At 41.4% G+C, this 22,461-nt stretch overlaps 2 protein-coding genes across 2 annotated transcripts in view; both read right to left on the bottom strand.

The window, feature by feature from the left end:
• The window catches only part of LOC107112335 (vomeronasal type-2 receptor 26-like), a 6,779-nt gene extending 3,051 nt beyond the window's left edge, over positions 1 to 3,728 (bottom strand). Inside the window, exons 1-3 of the mRNA XM_015413456.1 lie at positions 3,514 to 3,728; positions 2,085 to 2,376; positions 424 to 660 (exon numbers count right to left, since the gene is read on the bottom strand). Of these exons, the coding sequence (XP_015268942.1) occupies positions 424 to 660; positions 2,085 to 2,376; positions 3,514 to 3,728 (744 nt within the window). The remainder of the gene's footprint in view (positions 1 to 423; positions 661 to 2,084; positions 2,377 to 3,513) is intronic.
• A 6,279-nt stretch (positions 3,729 to 10,007) lies between these two features.
• LOC107112334 (vomeronasal type-2 receptor 26-like) lies at positions 10,008 to 20,497 on the bottom strand. The gene is made up of 6 exons (XM_015413455.1): positions 20,283 to 20,497; positions 19,170 to 19,461; positions 18,032 to 18,880; positions 13,060 to 13,296; positions 12,066 to 12,192; positions 10,008 to 10,924 (listed from the first exon to the last, which is right to left on the bottom strand). Exons 1-6 carry the CDS (start codon positions 20,495 to 20,497, stop codon positions 10,008 to 10,010), a joined length of 2,637 nt encoding a protein of 878 aa, XP_015268941.1.
• Positions 20,498 to 22,461: the final 1,964 nt, after the last annotated feature.

The raw sequence follows: 22,461 nt of genomic DNA, 5'->3' as shown, positions 1-22,461 counted from the left end.
GGACCTCCTGATGGCACCTGGTATTTCTGGCCACTGTGTGACACAGAGTGTTGGACTGGATGGGCCTTTGGCCTGATCCAACATTGGCGTCTCTTATGTTCTTATGTTCTTAATTAAACCAAATATTGTTTTCTAACAGCCAATTACTGTTTTCTAGTTGCTCGCTACAGTCCAGTAAAATTTCTTTGTACAACAAATGAGGCATCAAGTGGGCTTTTTCACTCATTCTCACCCAGTTCTCCTCATTACTATCATTCTGGTGCCATATGGCTTTTTTCAGACAGGTCCCATGAAGCCCCTAATAGCTTTTGGGGGTGGTCAAAGGGGACCTGTCTGTCCCTTTTTCACCAGTGTGAAAGGTCTGCAATTCAATGCTAATTCATAACTAAAAGATGCTTTGAACTTTGGGCCACTGGATCCTACCTGGTTAAACCAGTCTGGCCATGTGATGTCTTTATCATTGATGGTGAATGCTTGTTGGAAATGAACATGGGGATCCTGGAGATCCATCCTGCCAAGTTTCACTCTGTGAAAGGATTGGTTTGAGGAAATAATCCAGTTCTCAATGTCAAATCCAGCTATTAACTCCCCGTTCTCGTTCAATGAAATTTTTTCCCCAGCACTGTTGTTAAATTCAATATTTCTAAGGAAATAGTGGAGCTAGGTGGAAAAGCAAGATTTTAGAAATGCAGCAATTGGACTTTGATATATTGGATCTTTCAGAATTACATTTATGAAGGCAGCAGTGTGTTATAGCTAGACACCTATGCCATAAACCTCTGAGCCAAGAAGGGATGTGTTTGTGGAGGTCAAACATGACATAGACTCAAATAAGTTAGAAAACATTATGGGGATGAACAGGAGTTATATGGGTGGAAATACTGGGCCTTAAGGTTTACTTAAAAATAGAGGTGTACTACTGCCCAAATCAAAACCTGATCAAAACCTTGAGGCTGATGTTGAAATGCAGAATGAGGAGGAGGAGACTGGATTTACACCCTGCTCTACACTACCCAGAGGAGTATCAGAGTGGTTTACAATCTCTTTCCCCCCCCCTCCCACAGCAGACCCTCTGTGAAGTAGGTGGGGCTGAGACAGCTCTCCCGAGAACTGCCCTTGAATAAGAGAGGTGTCTAAAGCAGATAATGTTGTGATACTGTGAGACTTTAACTACCCTCACATTGACTGGATAAACGTGCTCAAATCAGGCTGCAGAAATGAGATTTCTAGACATTATGAATGACTGTACACTGGAACAGTTGGTCACAGAGCCACCCACAGGGGTAGTGATCCTGGACTTGGTTCTGACTTGGTGAGAATGTACATGTTTTGCATCAGTTAGAAACAGAGACCACAATGCTATTAAGGTCAACATTCATGTCTCTGGAAGGTTACCCCAAAGTCCCAAACAGTAACTTTTGAGTTCAAAAGAGGGAACTTTACAAAAAAAAAAAAATGAAGGGAATAGTTAAACAGAATCTGAAGATAAATGCATGCGAATAAAAGCCCTAATGCTTGAAAGCTCTTGAAAAGCATGCTAAATGAAGCCAACATAGGATGTGTTCCCTCTACGTATGAAGGCAAAACAGACACCATGCTTGGAAAACAGTGGAAGTACAGTCCGCACAATGCTTTCTCCCATGTCATCATCCATAACAAGGACCCCAATCCACGTCCATTTGAAGTGCAGTAGTAAGGAGAGAATCCCTGCATGCTGGAGGGCTTCATTAGGGTACATCTGGTAGAAGGAGAGTCCTGGATTTTTATCCTTCATCAGTGGAGCAAAACCGTACATCAGCTAAAGATTTTGGAATGGGAATAAATAATAATGTGCTGCTTTCCCATGCAATAACAGACAAAGCAGTTGAGAAAAAAACATCTATGTAACTATATTTTAAATGCTTTGTTTTCTTCAACTGAATAATTAATTCTGGAGGAATAAACAGAATGTTATAAAAAGTGTCAAACCCCCATACACTCAGCCATCATAAATACATATATGCATTTATTTTCTTCTTCCACCCGATAAATGATTCTGGAAGAATAAGAGAAGGGTTAAATGCCCATACACTTTTCCACCTTACCTGTGGAATCTTATAGATGCCCAGCATTGCTGCCACATCGAGAGAGGTCTTGGAGTCCAATCCCCCTATGATGGCTAGCAGATTATTCTGGACGTCACATTTGAAGTTAGGAACAGACAACTTTGGAGTGGACATCAGTTGAATTATGGCATGATAAGTCGGCTTAGCACTGAAATAGCTGTCGTAGATTTGAAAGCCCAAGGTGACATTGGGTAAGATTGCTGGATTTTCATTGATCTCCTTTACAGCGTATTCCAAGGCCAGCATGTGCTGGTAATGCTTAGGTATGGTACTGGAATGAGAATTGCATTGAACGCTGTATCAGAAAGATATTTTACATCCATTGCATTGTATTCTGCGCCATTTTCATTTATTCTTTATGATTATACATTTATTATATTTATTGCTATTTATTATCATTTATAAAGGACTTCTGTTTTAGCCATGATATGAATGATACAAGGATAGCACAAACTTTAAAAAGCATGTCTTATGTATGCTGCCCTTCTTTTGAGGAGCTGTATCAGAAAGATATTTTACACCAATTGAGCCACGATATGATTGATACAAGGATAGCACCAACTTTAAAAAGCATTGTCTTTTGTATACTGCTCTTCTTTTGAGAAGCTCCAAGGAACATTCATATGAACCCCTGCCCGAGCTTCCAGAACCTGAGATGTTATTGCATCATTTAACAACCTCATTCAGCCTCAGGAAAGATCTGAGATACAAGGATAGCACCAACTTTAAAAAGCATTGTCTTTTGTATACTGCCCTTCTTTTGAGAAGCTCCAAGGAACATTCATATGAACCCCTGCCCGAGCTTCCAGAACCTGAGATGTTATTGCATCATTTAACAACCTCATTCAGCCTCAGGAAAGATCTGAAACATGCTTCCTAGTTATGCATCCAGGAATATGTGCAAAAGAAAGACTGTTCAAAATGAATTTACTAATAGTGGAAACCACTACCTATCCTAGAGATTGGAAAGCCCATGGGGACGGCTTTCAACTCAGCTGCAGAGCACTTTGCATACAGAAAGTCCCAGATTCCATCTCTGCTACAACCACTTAAAGGATCACAAGGAAACAGTGTTGGTAAGGAACCTTCCTCGCTGCAAACCATGGGAATCTGCTGCCAGAAAGAGACGAGAATATTGTGTTTTGTGAAGCACTAACCTGACCTGATAGAAGGCAGGTTCACATGTCCTTCTGTGGTAACAGGAAGGCAGGCAGAAGGAAATCAGGGCAGAAATGGACATAAGAGTAGCCACAAGAAGAACTCAAGCAGACAAAGGAAACCACAGTGTATTAACTCAAAGGCATTTGATTAATTTTTAGAATGGTAATGGGCCATTGCTGCCAAAACCGAACACCCAGGGAGCTGAAAAGGAAATGTAAAAATTAACTTAGAGATCATTAATGCTTACGCGAGCTCATCCGCCAATGCAAATCGGGGGTATTCAGTGAATTCTATGGGATTGATGTTGAAACTCTGAGAAGCAATAGCACCAACAAAGAGGTCTCCTGATTGCTGATACTCTTGGATGGGTGGTTCTAGGTTTCTAATCCTACACTTCACAATGTGAGCATTAAATACTTTGTGATAAAGCAGGAGCAGCTGTAATAACACAAATACCTCCATCTTCCTTAAATACAGGCCCTGGTTTTACTGTCGACAGGCACTGTCACCAGACCTCTGAGGATTACAACAGCCTGATAGGAATTTACATTCTGCTGATAAAACTGAAGCCCAAATTTTCAAATGTAAATTCTCAGGGATCAGACTGATGGATCTAGTCTAGCCTATTTGTAGTCACTGGTCTCATTTGTAGTTGTGATGAGGCATATTTGGACCAACTTTCACCATCCCTGTAATTAGTTTTATAGGAACACACTGAAAGTCCATAGGGATTTGGTCAAGTGGCAAATTAAATAATGGCCCTTTTCTTATTGAAGGGGAAGATAATGATCAAAGTTGGGGTTCCCACTGGAATTCCAGAAGAAAATATGGCTGAAGGAAGCTGGGACCTACAAAGTAAAATCCCAAATAATGCTCCCTAAAACGTTCCTGCAGTTTATGCACTACTAAAAGCCCTAGAAAATGGAATGGTTCTGCAATACATATCTGAAGCTTTCTAGTGATGGCACCTTCTCACTTCCAAAGCATTCCAAACGTCTGTATAAAAGCTAGAATAGAACAGTAACAGGGTCTTGCTGGTAATGTGGGATATCTTGTGAAGGAAAAGCCAGTAGGTGGCTGAAAATAGTTGGCACACATGAACATATATATCAATCCAATTTCCTCCTCCTCTTCCTCCTCCTCCTCCTCCTCCTCCTCCTCCTCCTCTTCTTCTTCTTCATATGGAAAGAGATTATCCTTGAGTAAGTGGGTTGATGACAGGTCCCAGTCACTTCCCAACTCACAGGCAGTTTTTTCAGCCAAAACCTTTTAGTTTCCCTCAGTCGTTGTGTTGCTCTCAAGTAGTGTATATTCCTTTTCTTTGACTTAAGTGACCAAACTGCCCCACCCTGGTGCAGATAGTAATTTAGGCTTATGACCCAGTGGAGGAACATGAGGGAAAGGCAGGAGCTGTCTCATTTTTAAACCCTTTTTAAATGGCACTTGGGGAAGAGTAACTTTCTAATCCATAATGGTTTCAGATAATGGGCCATTTTAAAACATAAAAAAATAAGGGGTACCAAGCAATGGAGATTTTTCTGAAATTTTTTTTAGTTTGCATCTTGCTAGTCTAGCCAACTGTACTAGAAACCATCAATCCTGGCCCTAACTAAAATGACAAAGAAGAGATGGGATTTATATCCCGCCCTTCACTACCCAAAGAAGGCTTATAGCAGCTTACAATCTCCTTCCCTTCCTGTCCCCAAAACAGACAACCTGTGAGGTAGGTGGGGCTGAGAGAGCTCTTTTGAGCACTGCTCTTGAGAGAACAGCTCAAAAAGAATTTATGACTATGGCCCAAGATCACATCAGCAGCTGCATGTGGAGGAGGGGGGAATCAAACCTGGTTCTCCCAGACTGGAGTCTGGTTTCCTAACCACTACACCAAACTACTACAAATACAACCTATTTTCATTATAGACATAGGTCTCAGACTGTATTGACAGTCCACAGTATTTTTGTGAGAGTGGTACAAAATTTGTGAGATATTTTGTAGCCATGACATGACAGGGTAAACAAGCAGGAAACTGGTTTAGATTTGTTTGCACAAACAATTGTCCCATTGTACCCCAGTTCCCCACTAAACCAATCCCAGATTCTGAACTCTCTTCACAATATAATCAATTTTTAAAATGAATTGGGCAGCCAACCTACATCGTCATTGCAGTGACCAAGTGCCAGAATGGCAACAGATCACTGGTCATCTTGGGTCTCAGAAGCTGTGTGTTTTCATCTCACTTTTCTTTAGGATATAGTAGAGCCTTTCCAAGCAGCCAAGTTAATGTCATTGACCCCCACCAAGGTAGAAGCCATTAAGGTTGGACAAATGACAGCTCTTGAACCACAAAGTGCCCAAGGGTGGGGCTGCGCAGTTCTACACATAAAGGTCCTGATCATGGTCAAAAGTGGACAACTTCTGGCCATGATGGTAGGACAGTGAATCACCTGGAGGAAATGCAGAGAAATCCTTGAAATAAGGGCTCCATAAAAGCTAGAATTATAAGGCAATCCAAAGTTAGACTTTTTAGCCCAGAGTAGATTTATTGGTAGCTGGGTGCTCTATCCTACCATAGCTTTCTCGTGAATGAAAGCTATCTGTGATTAGGAACCTCAATGTGCTGCTTCAAGCTGAAAACTAACAGGGCACATGTCTCACAAGTACTTATTTCCAATAACGGACAGAACTTCCCACAAGAAAGCTAAAGTTCTGAAGACCTAGTTCTCCATTTTGGGTCACCATCGAAGTTGGAATGCATAGGTGAAAGCAATTGGGATTTCTCCATTACACCATGCCCCTGAGTTTCAGTGATGCCATCAGTCCAGAATATCAGATGGGGGTTGAAATTGAGACACATCTCAGCCCACAATCCCTTGCTTTATTTTAAGCTGGCACCACCTCAGTCCATGAGATTAGCATCCCATGCTTCTGAGCAGCCTGCCACTGACTACATAAGCACCCAGCCCTGCCCCCTTGGAGATAGAGTTCACCATCCCATGAGGGAGAGGACTCTGTAATTCTGGATTTGTTAAGGAACTTTCAGACAGTTAAAGCAGGGAGGGTTTAGATGATCTGCACATCCAGTTTTGTTGTTGTTCAGTCGCACAGTCGAGTCCGACTCTTCGCGCCCCCATGGACCAGCTCCCGCCAGGCCCTCCTGTCTTCCGCCGTCCTCTGAAGTTGGTTCAATTTCATGTTCGTTGCATCAATGACACTGTCTAACCATCTCATCCTTTGCCGTCCCCGTCTTCTTTGACCTTCAATCTTTCCCAGCATCAGGGTCTTCTCCAGTGAGTGTTCCCTTCTCATTTGGTGGCCAAAGTATTTGAGCTTCAGTTTCATTAGCTGGCCTTCCAGGGAACGGTCAGGGTTGATTTCTTTTAGGATTGACTGATTTGATCTTCTTGCAGTCCAAGGGACTCTCAAGAGTCTTCTCCAGCACCATAGTTCAAAAGAATCTATTCTTCGGCGCTCGGCCTTCCATATAGTCCAACTCTCGCAGCCATACATGACTACTGGGAATACCATTGCTTTGACCATGCGGACTTTTGTTTATTTCCCTGCATAATGGGGGGGGGGGAAGAATCATCATTTGCGCCACAAAAATTCATGGAGGGAGATGTGGAGGTTGTCAGCATTGTTAACATCAGTTTAGAAATATGATTTCCATTTTTTTTGTTATGTCTGCTGACGCTAGTAGATATGAAATCCATTTTCCCTTGTCCTGTCATCTAGTGTGATAATCTGCTTGTAATAAAATATTGCTTGTTTAAGGGAGCAGACTGTGTTTCAAAAACCTGCCGGTTGTCACTCACTGATGAAGAAGGGAAGGCAGGAGTGACTGGGAAACTCTGCCCTTGGCACATGTTCAGAGTCAGCCCTGCATCCTCTGCCATTCAGATTCTACTTTACAAAACGAGCTTTTTTTGACCCTGCAGCAATCAAGGTATTCCAAGGAAAGGTTGTATTCAGCTCCTATATGGCTCTCAACTCTTTCTTTAAAGACAGATGCTCACTGGAAGCAGCACAATTCAAGTTCTTGTGATCAGTCCTTGGAGTCCCGCAATGCATCCCAAATGCCTTCCTTAGATTAAAGTTTGCTATGATCTCCTTGGAGACCCATATGTGGCTCATTGCAGCCACCTAGTGGTTAAAACTTGCCTTTGATCCATGGGGCCTAGCCCTCTTGACCCTTGATGATAGCCACTGATCAGATTGGCAAACTGCAAAGAGGAAAACTCCAAGAGACTAGCCTCCCCCCACCAAAGTCTTACTGAGCCTTCGGCACCAAAAAGTTAATGCAACAGTATCTCTGGGATCAAGCTCTACAATTGGACAGAACATAGACATGGAAATATCCAATTATTCTCCGATATACTAAATGCTTTCAACCAGGAGATTACCTCAGATCCATCACAATCTCCAACTATCAGAGAATCTTTACTCTCACATACTTTAACATACTACCCTCGGCACTCCTGAAAGGCAGATCCCATTGTGTCCTACACTCTCAATGGCTCTGCCCATGTAATGCAGGGAAAGTAGAGTATTCAACACATTCTGCTGCACTGCCCATTTTACAATGACATCCATTCACAATATATAGCTCCAATTCTGTCAATTTTACCAGGAAGATCTGAACAGCTATATATCTCTCTCCTTCCTGCAGATGTTTCCCAGGAGTCAACTAATAAAGTTGTGAATTTTTGCCTTAAGGTGTGTGGAATATGAAGATGCCTGCTTGAAGTCCAGAAATTGCCTCTCTGTCATCGGAAAGTATCTCTTTGCCACTCCACAATTTGTGCTCAATGTTAGATCCCCGTTGCACTGCATGGTCCCCTTACAGTTTTATCCCTTTATTTTATCCCTCCCCCCAATTTCTTCTCTTGTTATAATTGCTGGATTTTCAAAGCTGATTTTGTATTGAAATAAACAATTAATTGAGTACAAAGTTTTGATTTCAAATTCTTTATTTTCCAGCACTGTTTGCAGATATTTCTATTTTCTACTGCTTTTCTTATCTGTTAGCAACATTTTTCTGTAAATGCCTCATGAAGAAAGCCTTCCTGGATTATTATCCATTAGCAAATATCCTTCAATTGGAGATGAATTAGCTCCAGGGTCTCCTGAACTGGACAATCTTTTAGCAACAACAAAAAAATCAAAAAATGCAACATTTATTTATTTACTCTCCGTGTCTTCCACAAAGCAAGATCGAAGGCACCTGCAATAAAAGTTGCACTAATGAGACAAGAAATCACAATAAAACAACGATAAAAATAAAACTTAATACCAAGTGAGGCTCCCAACGATGCTGAAATTAGTACCACTGGTTCATTACTGGATGCATATGTGCTGTGGAAAGGAAAACCATAGATGGGGTTGTCATGATCTGGGCTGTGCCACCAGAGACCTAGTAGGCCCAGGGAGCCTGGCCAGCAGTAGGTGAGGCTGGGCCTACAACTCCCAGAAGCCCCTGAGAGGTTTTGGAGCCAAAACTGACCAACAGGAAAAGAGGAGGGCTTGGAATAAAACATCTGGTGCAGCAGAAAATGTTCTTCTTCTTCCCAGGGAACAGGGCGAGGAGAGGTTGCTGTGGGGAAGAGACCCTCATCCTGAGGGAAGGGTGAGTAGTCTAGTGCCACTTGGAGTAGTGAGCTAGGGACAGTATATATTTAGACGTGTTAGGGCATTTGATTTCTTTTCTTTTCACCCACTTACTGTTATTCTTCTGCACCTTGTTGTTTGACCTCCTATAAAATAAACTATTTCCATTGTACACTCTGCCTGATCCTCCTGCCTATTATTTGGCCAAAAGGGAGGTCAGAAGGTGTTGGGAGGGTGCTCTAGGACTTCTCAAGGGGGCCTGGAACCAGAGTGGTGGCAGTGTGTGATGGAAATGAAAATCTGGGACCAGCAGAATTTTGAGATAGATCCCTGCTGAGTCACATGACCAAGAGGGGAGGGGGCCTTTTGGCTGGAGCACTCCATGAGTGACAGAAAACGGACCTAACTGACAATTGGGAGCTGACAGTTGGAGGGGGGTTGATCAGTGGAGTTAGCAGAGAGCGGTCAAATAACTGAGGAGCTCTGGGGAGGAAGCAGACCTCTATAGCTCTGTGTGAACAGTCTAATAGCACAGATAACTGGGGCTGAATAGTCTGGATTACTGAGTCCCTCTAAAGGAAAGAGTACAGTGATCATACTGGTGAAAGGTTAAACACATCAGTTGTCACAAACACTCAAATACATTGCTCCTAAAGGAACTGGGAGAGGTGGTTAAGAGAGGGCTGAGGAACGGTCTGGCAGAGTCAGGACAGCTGGTTGGTGGCCAGTTGGGCTCAAAAGGAGCCAGATATCGAAAGCCAAAGATTAACCACAAAGCAGTACAGAAGAGTGTGATTAGGAAGGTGTTTAGTGAACTGGTTACCATCTGTGGGATACTGGAAACAACAAGCATACTGCCTAATATGTAAACCGCTCAGAGACCCGTCAAGGATTAGAGCAGTATATAAGTTGAATGTATAAATAAAAAAATAAATATAAGTGTAAGCCAAGCCAAAAGTGGGGTGCATATGTGCAGTGGAAAGGAAAGCCACAGGTGGGGTGAATCAGTGATCCAAGTAGACTCCACTTATCAAGCCAGCTACAGCACTGGCCAGGCAATGACTGAACGGGAAAATCTCAGAGACATTCTATTCTAATGTGTGCTGACATATCTTTCAATTACTGTAGAAAGCAAATTACACTTGTGTACTTTGTGCTTTACCCCTTATTAATATTTCCTTTTTGTTTAACTCAGGCCTCAACAAAATTATAAAGCATTTAGGGAAAAAAATTAAACTCAGCATCCCAGCACTGGAAGCTAAGATGGAGAAGATTTCCACAGCCACCATATATTTTCCCTTTGTGCTCAAGTAGGCTGGAACAAAGGATAACCACACACTGCAAAAGACCAGCATGCTGAAGGTGATGAATTTGGCTTCATTGAAAGCATCGGGGAGTTTCCTAGCAAAGAAAGCCACAGTGAAGCTCAAAAGGGCCAGGAATCCCATGTAAGCCAAGACACAGCAAAACAGGATCACAGACCCTTCATTACATTCTAGGACAATTTCTTCAGTCACAGAGTGCATGTCAGCATCCGGGAATGGAGGAGACATGGCTAGCCAGAAAGTACAAATGCCTGCTTGCATGAGGGAACAGGAAAACACAGTTGAATTGGCCAGACTTTCACGCACCCATTTCCTCTTCCTGGATCCTGGCCTGGTGGCCATGAAAGCCAGCACCACAGTAATTGTTTTGGCCAGCACACAAGAAATAGCCACAGAAAAAATGATGCCGAAGGCCGTTTGGCGGAGCAGACAGGTCACATTCTCTGGGCGGCCAATGAACAGCAAAGTGCAAAGGAAGCAGAGCAGAAGAGAGATGAGAAGAATGTAGGTGAGGCTCCGATTGTTGGCTTTGACGATGGGAGTACTTTGAAATTTCTTAAATGTTCTGAGAATCAGAGAAGTGATCAAGGAGAACGAAAGAGCAAAAAAAGCTAAACTCATCCCCAATGGTTCTTCGTACGAAAGAAAGCTGATGTTCTTGGGAATACACAAATCCTGGTTTTTGCTCGGATACTTTTCCTCTGAACACTGATAGCAATCATCAAGGTCTGAAAATGAAAAGGTGTTTTTATGCATATTGGTGTAAAATCTCATAACTATTACGAAAATTTGTTCGCTATTCTTTATGCAGATTCAAAGTTTTTCACTCAAAGAAGAAAAGGCTTTGTCCAGTATTGATCCTCTGAACTGTAGCAGAGATGTGAGGATAAGAATAGCCATTTATTACATAGTGATCTTTCACAGCCTGATGAAGTTCAAACTTTGTAGATGAAGGGAGTAATGGCAAAAGAAACTGAGATCAAAGAGCCCCACTTAATTGTGTCTAGTGATCCACCCTATTCAAGGAATTAGTCCACATTTTCCATTCTAGATTCCAACCAGCTTTCAAAGATACACCAAATTGAACTACACAGTGGTGTTTAAATCAGATCAGTAGAAATGTCCACCATTATGTCATCAGGATAGGGTCTACAGTCAGTGAATTATCATCAGATTAGCTGCTTCTCAGCAGCTTTCACCCACCCCATCCTCACAGAACCTTCAATCGAAGTTCAAAACCTGAATCAGTTGGCAATGACATTTTCATTTTTCACACCTTTCTGGTTGGAGGCTGCATGACAACAGTGTATTTTTAGGAAGCTCAACAATGTTTTTGGCAGGGATTGGGCAAAAAACGTTTTTCATAGATAGGGTACAGACGCGAAATATAATGGATTTTGGACTACATTTTTAGAGGTTTTGTGAAACATAAAAGACAGTTTATTTTATCTGTTTGGATAAGGTCAGTCAGTCAATCAACCTTTATTGGCGTAGATAAAATACAGCATAGAACACATTTTAAAATGCATTGTTTGGATAAGGTTAGCCTCCCCCTCCCATTCATTCTTTTCTGTTTTATTTCTTGGTTTCTCCCTTCATGTTTATACCTCCCTGTCTCACCTAGACTGTTTGGGGGCAGGGAAGAGAGTGGGTTTATATGAGGGAAAGGGTCATGATATTAAGTGCAGTACCATATATACATAAAAAATTCAAAGAAAAATGAGATTTTCCCATAGTAAACAGAGGACGCTATCTCCTTCTATTTTTTTCCTGAGAGTCATGTTGTTTCTGTGGCTATTTAATTCTGGTGAGATATATGAATCAGAGTTTATTTCATACATAGCAACAATAAATAAGTATATTTCTTACCCTTTTGGTCCGATATCTTTCCATACGGACATGGCAGGCAAGTGTAACAACAAAATGGTTCCCCCTCTTTCACTATCTTGCTATAGCCAGGGTGGCAATTCTTACTACATACAGAACTTGGCTTTGTCTAATGAGCAACGAAAAGATTAGAGGGATTGTTTAGAGAGGAATTCATTCTTTCATGTGTTTATTTGTTTAAGATACACTTATGCACTACTTCCTACTATTCTACCACAGTCATATTTGAAATGCTGGAATCATGTCGGCTGGGCCAGCTGACAATTCATAAAATATTTATGAAGTACTCATAATAAGTGATACTGTATCCATAATAAGGAGAGAATTTAAAAAGCTGTACATGGTCAAGGACAAATTTCTGAATCCTCATCTGTTACATCACTCAAAATGCTTGGATAATTGATGTTGCCCAAGTAAAAATAATCAAATAATTATTTTATGTAGGTTAACTATTATCTTGTTTTTGATTATCGTCGCAAGCTGCCTTGAACCACAAAGGAAGGTGAGATATAACTGTTTAAATAAATTAACTAATATGAAATAAACAGTAATGTCCATATGAGTTAATCATCTAAATTTTCCAAATAATAAAGGCCTAATTAAATTATACAAATGTTCCAGAAAAAAAGACTAGAACTTCCATTGCTGTATGAGTTCCAACCAAATCAAATCAAACATAGTTTTTATAACGGCTCAGTACTGTTTTCTAGTTGCTCGCTAGTGCTCAGTGGAATTAGCTCACACAACAGAGGTGGCATCACGTGGGCTTTTTCACTTAATCTCACCCAGTTCTCCTCATTACTATCATTCTGGTGTCATATGGCTTTTTTCAGACAGGTCCCATAAAGCCCCTAATAGCTTTTGGGGGTGGTCAAAGGGGACCTGTCTGTCCCTTTTTCACCAGTGTGAAAGGTCTGCAATTCAATGCTAATTCATAACTAAAAGATGCTTTGAACTTTGGGCCACTGGATCCTACCTGGTTAAACCATTGTGGCCATATGATGTCTTTATCATTGATGGTGAATGCTTGTTGGAAATGAGCCTGGGGATCCTGGAGATCCATCCTGCCAAGTTTCACTCTGTGAAAGGATTGGTTTGAGGAAATAATCCAGTTCTCAATATCAAATCCAGCTATTAACTCCCCATTCTTGTTCAATGAAATTTTTTCCCCAGCACTGTTGTTAAATTCAATATTTCTAAGGAAATAGTGGAGCTAGGTGGAAAAACAAGATTTTAGAAATGCAGCAATTGGACTTGGATATATTGGATCTTTCAGAATTACATTTATGAAGGCAGCAGTGTGTTATAGCTAGACACCTATGCCATAAACCTCTGAGCCAAGAAGGGATGTGTTTGTGGAGGTCAAACATGACATAGACTCAAATAAGTTAGAAAACATTATGGGGATGAACAGGAGTTATATGGGTGGAAATACTGGGCCTTAAGGTTTACTTAAAAATAGAGGTGTACTACTGCCCAAATCAAAACCTGATCAAAACCTTGAGGCTGATGTTGAAATGCAGAATGAGGAGGAGGAGACTGGATTTACACCCTGCTCTACACTACCCAGAGGAGTATCAGAGTGGTTTACAATCTCTTTCCCCCCCCCTCCCACAGCAGACCCTCTGTGAAGTAGGTGGGGCTGAGACAGCTCTCCCGAGAACTGCCCTTGAATAAGAGAGGTGTCTAAAGCAGATAATGTTGTGATACTGTGAGAGTTTAACTACCCTCACATTGACTGGATAAACATGTGATCAAATCAGGCTGCAGAAATGAGATTGTACACTGGAACAGTTGGTCACAGAGCCACCCACAGGGGTAGTGATCCTGGACTTGGTTCTGACTTGGTGAGAATGTACATGTTTTGCATCAGTTAGAAACAGAGACCACAATGCTATTAAGGTCAACATTCATGTCTCTGGAAGGTTACCCCAAAGTCCCAAACAGTAACTTTTGAGTTCAAAAGAGGGAACTTTACAAAAAAAAAAAAATGAAGGGAATAGTTAAACAGAATCTGAAGATAAATGCATGCGAATAAAAGCCCTAATGCTTGAAAGCTCTTGAAAAGCATGCTAAATGAAGCCAACATAGGATGTGTTCCCCTGGTTAGGAAAGGTACGGCCAAGTCCAAAATAGTGCCTGCATGTTTAACAATGCAAGGCAAAGATGCCATAAAAAGCAACAAAATATTCTTCTAAAAAGTGGAAGGTCTGCCCCAATGAATTGAACAGAAGGGACCAAAGGCTACATTAAAAGAAGTTTACAATAAGGCATGTGTAAAGATAATTTGAGAACTGAATTGCCAAAAGCATCAAGACAAACATTAAATATTTCTTTAAATATATTCAGAACAGGAAACCAGCCAGAGAAGCAGTTCACCATATGGATGACCAAGGAGTAAAAGGATTGCTAAAGGAAGATGGAGAGATGGCAGAGAGATGGCATGAATTCTTTGCATCTATGTTAACTGTGGAAAGTGTGGGGCACATACCCATGCCACAGCCACTATTTTCTGGAAGGAAGCCTAAAGAACTGTGTCAGATTGAGGGGACCAGAGATGAAGTTCTAGACATACTGGGGAACTTAAAAACCAGTAAGCCTCCAGGTCCTGATGGCATACAATATGGCAAGTGATGAGTTCACAAACTATTAGGAGTTGTCTCAATAAATAAAAGATCACTTTCTTTTTAACATATATTTGACTGATTCACAAAGCATTAGGATGCAGGTCAATCCCTCAGTACTGAAAATATTTGAAAGATGCCAGATGGTTTACAGCACTTTCATAACTGTACCATGGAGCCCTACATTTTTAAACTATACAGTTCCAGCTGAGGACATCTGTCTTATTTGCAGCCACAAGAAATGATAACGAATGATGACCAAGTGAAGTGGCATAATGAACTTTTACAAACAACCCATTTAGTGGTGGTGAGAAGAGCAGTGGGGAAGTGACAGGAAAAAATGTGACAATTTATGACTCAGAGTTTGAAAATGACAGTAGTCAGCACTGTGGCAACATGACCAAGGACAGGAACACAAGAATTCCCTTTGAGGAGCTTCCAATCATTGCAACAGCTAATTTAATGACTAAAACAAACATGCAAACAAGCATGCAGTAAATCATTTTCTGAGCACATCGCCATCTGTATGAATTCATTCTTGAGTCTGATTGAGCCAGGGACACTGGTGGGGCAGCCACTATTACTCAAATGTGGTGCAAGACATGACTGGAAGAGTTAGACTTGGAAATTTTGAAGCTCAGAAAAAAACCCGGGTTTTTTCGGGGGAAAATGGAAATTTTCGGAAAAATTGAAAAAATGCTACATTAACATTTATTTTGTCTTTTCTAGATTGAAAGTCATTCTGTTACTTTAGGAACATAAAATATGAGTATGGACATTTTTACTTGGCATGAAATTATCACAACTAGCATATTAAAAATATAGTGTATCCAAACAATTAGTACAAACAGAATACCCTCCCACATGCAAAAACAAAACTGATTTTTTTATTTTCTTCTGACAATCGCATCTCCTAAAGGGAGAAATGCATCTTGTTCTTGCATTGGAGAGTTCTGTTTGTAACTTAGGACTTTCTTGTCCTCAGTGCACAGAAATTAGATCAATCTGATACCATATATATATATATTGGAAATTATTTGGAAAATATTTAAACACTTTGTCTTAAAATATTTTATTCATCATGTTAAAATAAAATGTTCCATAGTCAGTTTTTTTTTTCTTTTTTCAATTTTTCCAATTTTTCAGAAAAAAACAAAAAGGCTTCAGGGAAAAAAACTGTTTTCCCCCCAAATTTTTTCGGTTTTTTTCCAGGCCTTCACATCTCTAGTTAGACTGATGACAAGACAATGGGAATGGCAGAGGGACACTCTTGCTCCCTTAGTCAGCCATTTGCCAGATTCTGTTGACACACCAAGTGATTACCTGATTGTCTATTAAGAGCCAGGCAGGTTTGTTTGTTTTTTAACTGACTGAGCAGCTTCGACCACACCTATTGCTCAACCACACTCTGGAGGGAACAGAGTTAATGTGGAGGCTACAATAAATAAAATATGGTGTGATGCTGGTTATGTTTGACAAACTGCTCCTAGCTAATGGAGTGACAATGATGCAGATCAGCCATTTAATGCAACCTCGTTTAATCCACACTTTGGTGTCTGCTGTCTTTATTTGGTGGTGATGGTATAATGTATAATGCATAAACATGGTCATAGATCCAGAGGAGTTAGCCGTGTTAGTCTGTTGTTGCAAAATAGTAAAAAAAAACAACCAATAGCACCTTTAGGACTAAGAAATTTTATTGTAGCATGATATTTCAAGAAACACAGCTCTCTTCGTCAGATGCATGGAGACCCTCCATGCATCTGACGAAGAGAGCTGTGCTTCTCAAAAGCTTATGCTACAATAAAGTTAGTCTTAAAGGTGCATATAAAATGGTTTACCCTGCATTTGCATGTACATTCGTGTGTATCTTAACCCACGGCACCTTTAAAAATGCTGGGTTTTACTTAGTGTGTTTATAAAAAGAGTATAAGGCTTAACATTGCAAAATCAATGAATCAGAGGTGAAAGGAGCATGTTCTGTTTGATCCATGATTTTAAGCATCCATGTTGGTCCCCAATCTAAGCTCCTGCCCTTTAGGAAAGGATATTAGCCCTTGAACACAACTCATTTTCATGATCTAAATTTCACCCCTCAAAAAAAGAAGAAGTATCTTTGTATACCAAAGGTGTTCTTAGCGAACTGTCTCTAAGCACGAGAGACTTCCTAAGATTAAAGGAAGATTTGATCGACAGCATCCAGCATTATCAGGTTGGATCCAGCCAGCTTTCATTCAGCCTTGCCCAATTCTTCCTCCTTACTTCAGCCTTCAACCCATGTGGCTTTAACTCCAGCCAGGTCCCATGAGCCTCAGCTGAACCATTCTGGGTGGTCAGAAAAGATCCCTTCCTTCCCTTTTTTACCAGCAAAAAAAAAAAAAGGTTGGATCCAACCCACTCTCTTCCCATGTTTTTTTCCCCTATCCCTTGCCATCCTGGCAAAATCACAATCTATAAGGAAAATGTAAACTGCAGCTGCATCCCTTGCAATGGTACTAGACAAATCCACACATCGAACTTGCTGGGATTCAGACCTTCAAGGCAAAAGGTATTTCATTCCTTAAAGGAAAACTTCAGGAAGTATCGTGGTCTGTTTTTCATGTTATGGTCTGACAGCCCAAGAACTACTAACTCCTCAGACACAGAGAGAGATGCAGAGGAGGATGGAGAGAAGTGCTATTTGCGGGGGGGGGGGGGGGAATTCTTGCAATATAGGAGCAGCAGAAGAGGAGGAGGAGGAGGAAGAGGAGGAGGAGGAGCTTGGATTTACACCCCACCCTTCACTACCCAAAGGAGTCTCAGAGCAGCTTACCATCTCCTTTCCCTTTCCCTCCCCATAACTGACCCCCTGTGAGGTAGGTAGGGCTGAGAGAACTCTTTTGAGAACTGCCCCTGAGAGAACAGCTCTGAAAGAACTTGAAACTGACCCAAGGTCACACCAGCAGCTGCATGTGGAGGAGACGGGAATCGAATCCGGTTCTCCCAGATTAGAGTCCATGCTCATAACCACTACACCAAACTGGCTCTCATGGGGATGCCCTATCCTGCTTTCAGATAACAAGAGAATGAGAGATCGCCCCTTCAGACCCAGAGAGGGCAGGAGAAGGTACTGTATAAATTAGTATCAGTACAACATCATGCAATACATCTATGGCAAGCTCTTATACAAGGAAGTTAACTGGGACTGCTGAGTGAAATTTCAGATGGAGGCAAAAAAGGACATGAGCAAAAGAATTTTGAGCTATTGTTTCGTATGCAAATACAAACCCAATTTTCCATCTATAAAAAATGGTGATCTACTGAATTTGCATCCAAAGCTCTTACCTGCCATTGGTTTTGATCCAGAAGAGTCAAACGCTTTACCGTTGTTCTGTGCTTTGTCTGGTGCATGGCATGTGTAGCATGGGCCACAGCATAGACAGCATTGTAAATACTATAGCTGTGGCTAGTCATACTGATTTCAAAAAAAGATCCATGAAGGCTTTCCAACGTCTCTTGCCCCGTGCAATTACCATCCATCACTTCACCCTGAACTTGATTTGGGAATACACAGTTAAAGGCATTGCGCCAGAAGTTCCATATAAAACCATCACCTTTTGCGTTGGAAGGGTTTCTGTTCTCAACAAATTTCTGAAATCCTGGAAGATGAGTGGAATGTATGGCAAAGGCCAGAGTGCCATGGATCATGTCTGTATCCCAATCCCTTTGATAAACGTAAGAAGTGAAATCCATCTGGGCTGTCAGTATCCACACTTTACCTTTTGTTTTCCATGGGATACGTCCCCAGTGTGACAGGTACGCCAACCATCTCAGATCATTGATACTGTATGAATGGCCAAATGCCACAAATACGTTGGCTTTGCTATTCATTATTTCTTCATATATTTCTGAACCCTGTTGAACCATGTCCTGATATTCTGTGAGGAACATTGATCTGGGGCTTCTAAGTATGAAGGCAAAACAGACACCATGCTTGGAAAACAGTGGAAGTACAGTCCGCACAATGCTTTCTCCCATGTCATCATCCATAACAAGGACCCCAATCCACGTCCATTTGAAGTGCAGTAGTAAGGAGAGAATCCCTGCATGCTGGAGGGCTTCATTAGGGTACATCTGGTAGAAGGAGAGTCCTGGATTTGTATCCTTCATCAGTGGAGCAAAGCCGTACATCAGCTAAAGCAGATTTTGGAATGGGAATAAATAATAATGTGCTGCTTTCCCATGCAATAACAGACAAAGTAGTTGAGGGAAAAAAATCTATGTAACTATATTTTAAATGCTTTGTTTTCTTCAACTGAATAATTAATTCTGGAGGAATAAACAGAATGTTTTAAAAAGTGTCAAACCCCCATACACTCAGCCATCATAAATACATATATGCATTTATTTTCTTCTTCCACCCGATAAATGATTCTGGAAGAATAAGAGAAGGGTTAAATGCCCATACATTCAGCCACCTTACCTGTGGAATCTTATAGATGTCCAGCATTGCTGCCACATCGAGAGAGGTCTTGGAGTCCAATCCCCCAATGATGGCTAGCAGATTATTCTGGACGTCACATTTGAAGTTAGGAACAGACAACTTTGGAGTGGACATCAGTTGAATTATGGCATGATAAGTCGGCTTAGCACTGAAATAGCTGTCGTAGATTTGAAAGCCCAAGGTGACATTGGGTAAGATTGCTGGATTTTCATTGATCTCCTTTACAGCGTATTCCAAGGCCAGCATGTGCTGGTAATGCTTAGGTATGGTACTGGAATGAGAATTGCATTGAACGGTGTATCAGAAAGATATTTTACATCCATTGCATTGTATTCTGCGCCATTTTCATTTATTCTTTATGATTATACATTTATTATATTTATTGCTATTTATTATCATTTATAAAGGACTTCTGTTTTAGCCATGATATGAATGATACAAGGATAGCACAAACTTTAAAAAGCATGTCTTATGTATGCTGCCCTTCTTTTGAGGAGCTCCAAGGAACATACATGTCAAACCCCTCCAAGTTTCCAGAACCTGGGACGTTATCGCATCATTTAAGCAACAACCTCATTCAGCCTCAGAAAGATCTGTAACAAACTTCCTAGTTATGCATCCAGGAATGTGTGGGAAAAAATGAATTTACTAATAGTGGAAACCGCTACCTATCGTAGAGATTGGAATGCCCATGGGGACGGCTTTCAACTCAGCTGCAGAGCACTTTGCATACAGAGAGTCCCGGATTCCATCTCTGCTTCACCCACTTAAAGGATCACAAGGAAACAGTGTTGGCAAAGAACCTTCCCTGCTTCAGACCATGAGAATCAACTGCCAGAAAGAGACGAGAATATTGTGTTTGGCGAAGCACTAACCTGACCTGAAATAAGGCAGGTTTACATGTACTTCTGTGGTAACAGGAAGGCAAACAGAAAGAAATCAGGGCAGAAGAACTCAAGAAGCCAAAGAAACCACAGTATAAAGGCATTTGATTAATTTTTCAAATGATAATGGGACATGGCTGCCAAAATAGAATGCCCAGGGAGCTGAAAAGGAAATGTAAAAATTAACTTAGAGATAATTAATGCTTACACGAGCTCATCCGCCAATGCAAACCGGGGGTATTCAGTGAATTTTATGGGATTCATGTTGAAACTCTGAGAAGCAATACCACCAACAAAGAGGTCTCCTGATTGGTGATACTCTTGGATGGGTGGGTCTAGGTCTCTTATCCTACACTTCACAATGTGAGCCTTAAATACTTTGTGATAAAGCAGGAGCAGCTGTAATGACACAAATACCTCCATCTTGCGTATACATCTTCCTTAAATACAGGCCCTGGCTTTACTACCGAGAGGCACTGTCACCAGACCTCCCAGGATTACGACAGCCTGATGTGAATTAACATCCTTTCTGCTGATAAACCTGAAGCCCGGATTTTCAAATGTAAAGTCTCAGGGATCAGACTGATGGATCTAGTCTAGCCTATTTGTAGTCAGGGGTCTCATTTGTAGTTCTGATGAGGTATATCTGGAGCATCTTTCACCTTCCCTGTAATTAGTTCCATATGAACACTTTGAAAGTCCATAGGGATTTGGTCAAGTGGCAAATTAAATTATGGTCCTTTTATTATTGAAGGGGAAGATAATGGTCAAAGTTGGGGTTCCCAGTGGAATTGCAGAAGAAAATATGTTTATTTATATCCTGCCTTTCTGTATGGCAGCTGGAACCTACAAAGTAAAATCCCAAATAATGCCCCCTAAAAAGTTCCTGCAGTCTATGCACTACTAAAAGCCCTAGAAAATGAAATGGTTCTGCAATATGTATCTGAAGCTTTCTAGTGATGGCACCTTCTCACTTCCAAAGCACCCCACACCTCTCTATGGAAGCTAGAATAGAACAGTTTAGTTGTTAATGTGAGGGAACAGCCAGTAGGTGGCTGAAGACAATAGTTGGCACACAGGGACATATGGAAAGAGATGATCCTTGAGATAAGGGGGTCTATGACAGGCCCCAGTAACTTCCTGACTCACAGGCAGATTTTCCAGCCAAAACCTTTTAGTTCCCTTCAGTGACTGAGTCACCCTCAAGTAGTGTTTATTCCTTTTCTTAGACTTAAATCACCAAAATGTTCCACTCTGATACAGAGAGTTGTTTAGGCTTATGACCCAACAGAGGAACCTGAGGGAAACACAGGAGCTGTCTTGTTTTTAATCACTTTTAAAATGGCACTTGGGGCAGAGTAACACTGATTCCAACCGGCACCTATATCGTTGTAAATGCCCTGTCTGAACACACCCTGTGAGTGGAGACCTTAAGGTGCTGCTTCATGCTGAAAACTAACTGGGCACATGTCTCACAACTATTGATTTCAAATAATGGACAGAACCTCCCACAAGAAAGCTAAAGTTCCTAAGACCTAGTTCTCCATTTTGAGTCACCACCAAAGACAGAATGCATAGGTGAAGGCAACTGGGATTTCTCCATTACACCATGCCCCTGAGTTTCAGTGATGCCATCAGTCCAGAATATCAGATGGGGGTTGAAATTGAGACACATCTCAGCCCACAATCCCTTGCTTTATTTTAAGCTGGCACCACCTCAGTCCATGAGATCAGCCTCCCATGCTTCTGAGCAGCCTGCCACTGACTACATAGATACCCTGCACTACTGTGGGGGAAAACCTCTGCTTACATTTTGTGACTGGGTGGACAGGCGAGGGGGGGAAGGAGTCAATAAAGTTCTATGCAGGCCATTCCACAAGGCAGGAACCACAATGGAGAAAACACATGTACGGCTTACCAGTGACTTGAGCAAAGTTGCCATGGCATAGCATAGGGAGCGAGAAAGTCCCACAAATAAGAGGGACAAGGCCATGAAGGGCTTTGTATGTGATACCCAATACTTTAAACTGAGCATGGTAACAGATGGGCAGCCAATGGGGTGTCAGCAGACTGGGAGTGATCTGCAGAGTAAAGCTACAGCAAGACCAATCATCCCTTCTTGCTAAAGGCAGCCAAAATAAGATTTATAATGGACTATTATAAATTGTCCCCAGAGGGGGAAGAAGGCAGCTTGCATTGTTCTCCTCTACTATATTTTATGCTTACAGCTACTCTGTGAGGCAGGTCTGGCTGAGAGAGTGTGACTAGTGTTCCCTCTATGTTGAGTTAGTGTGAGCTAGCGCACGGGCTTTTTTAGCCTCTGGCTCACACATTTTTGTCTTAGCTCTGGAAGGATGGCTCCAGAGCAAACTAATTTATGCAGTAGC

The sequence above is a fragment of the Gekko japonicus genome, unplaced genomic scaffold (assembly GCF_001447785.1).
Source record: "Gekko japonicus isolate JY-2015 unplaced genomic scaffold, Gekko_japonicus_V1.1 scaffold146, whole genome shotgun sequence".
Classification (NCBI taxonomy): Eukaryota; Metazoa; Chordata; class Lepidosauria; order Squamata; family Gekkonidae; genus Gekko; species Gekko japonicus.
Note: the sequence above shows the minus strand (reverse complement) of the source record. Positions and strands in the feature narration are given on the sequence as shown.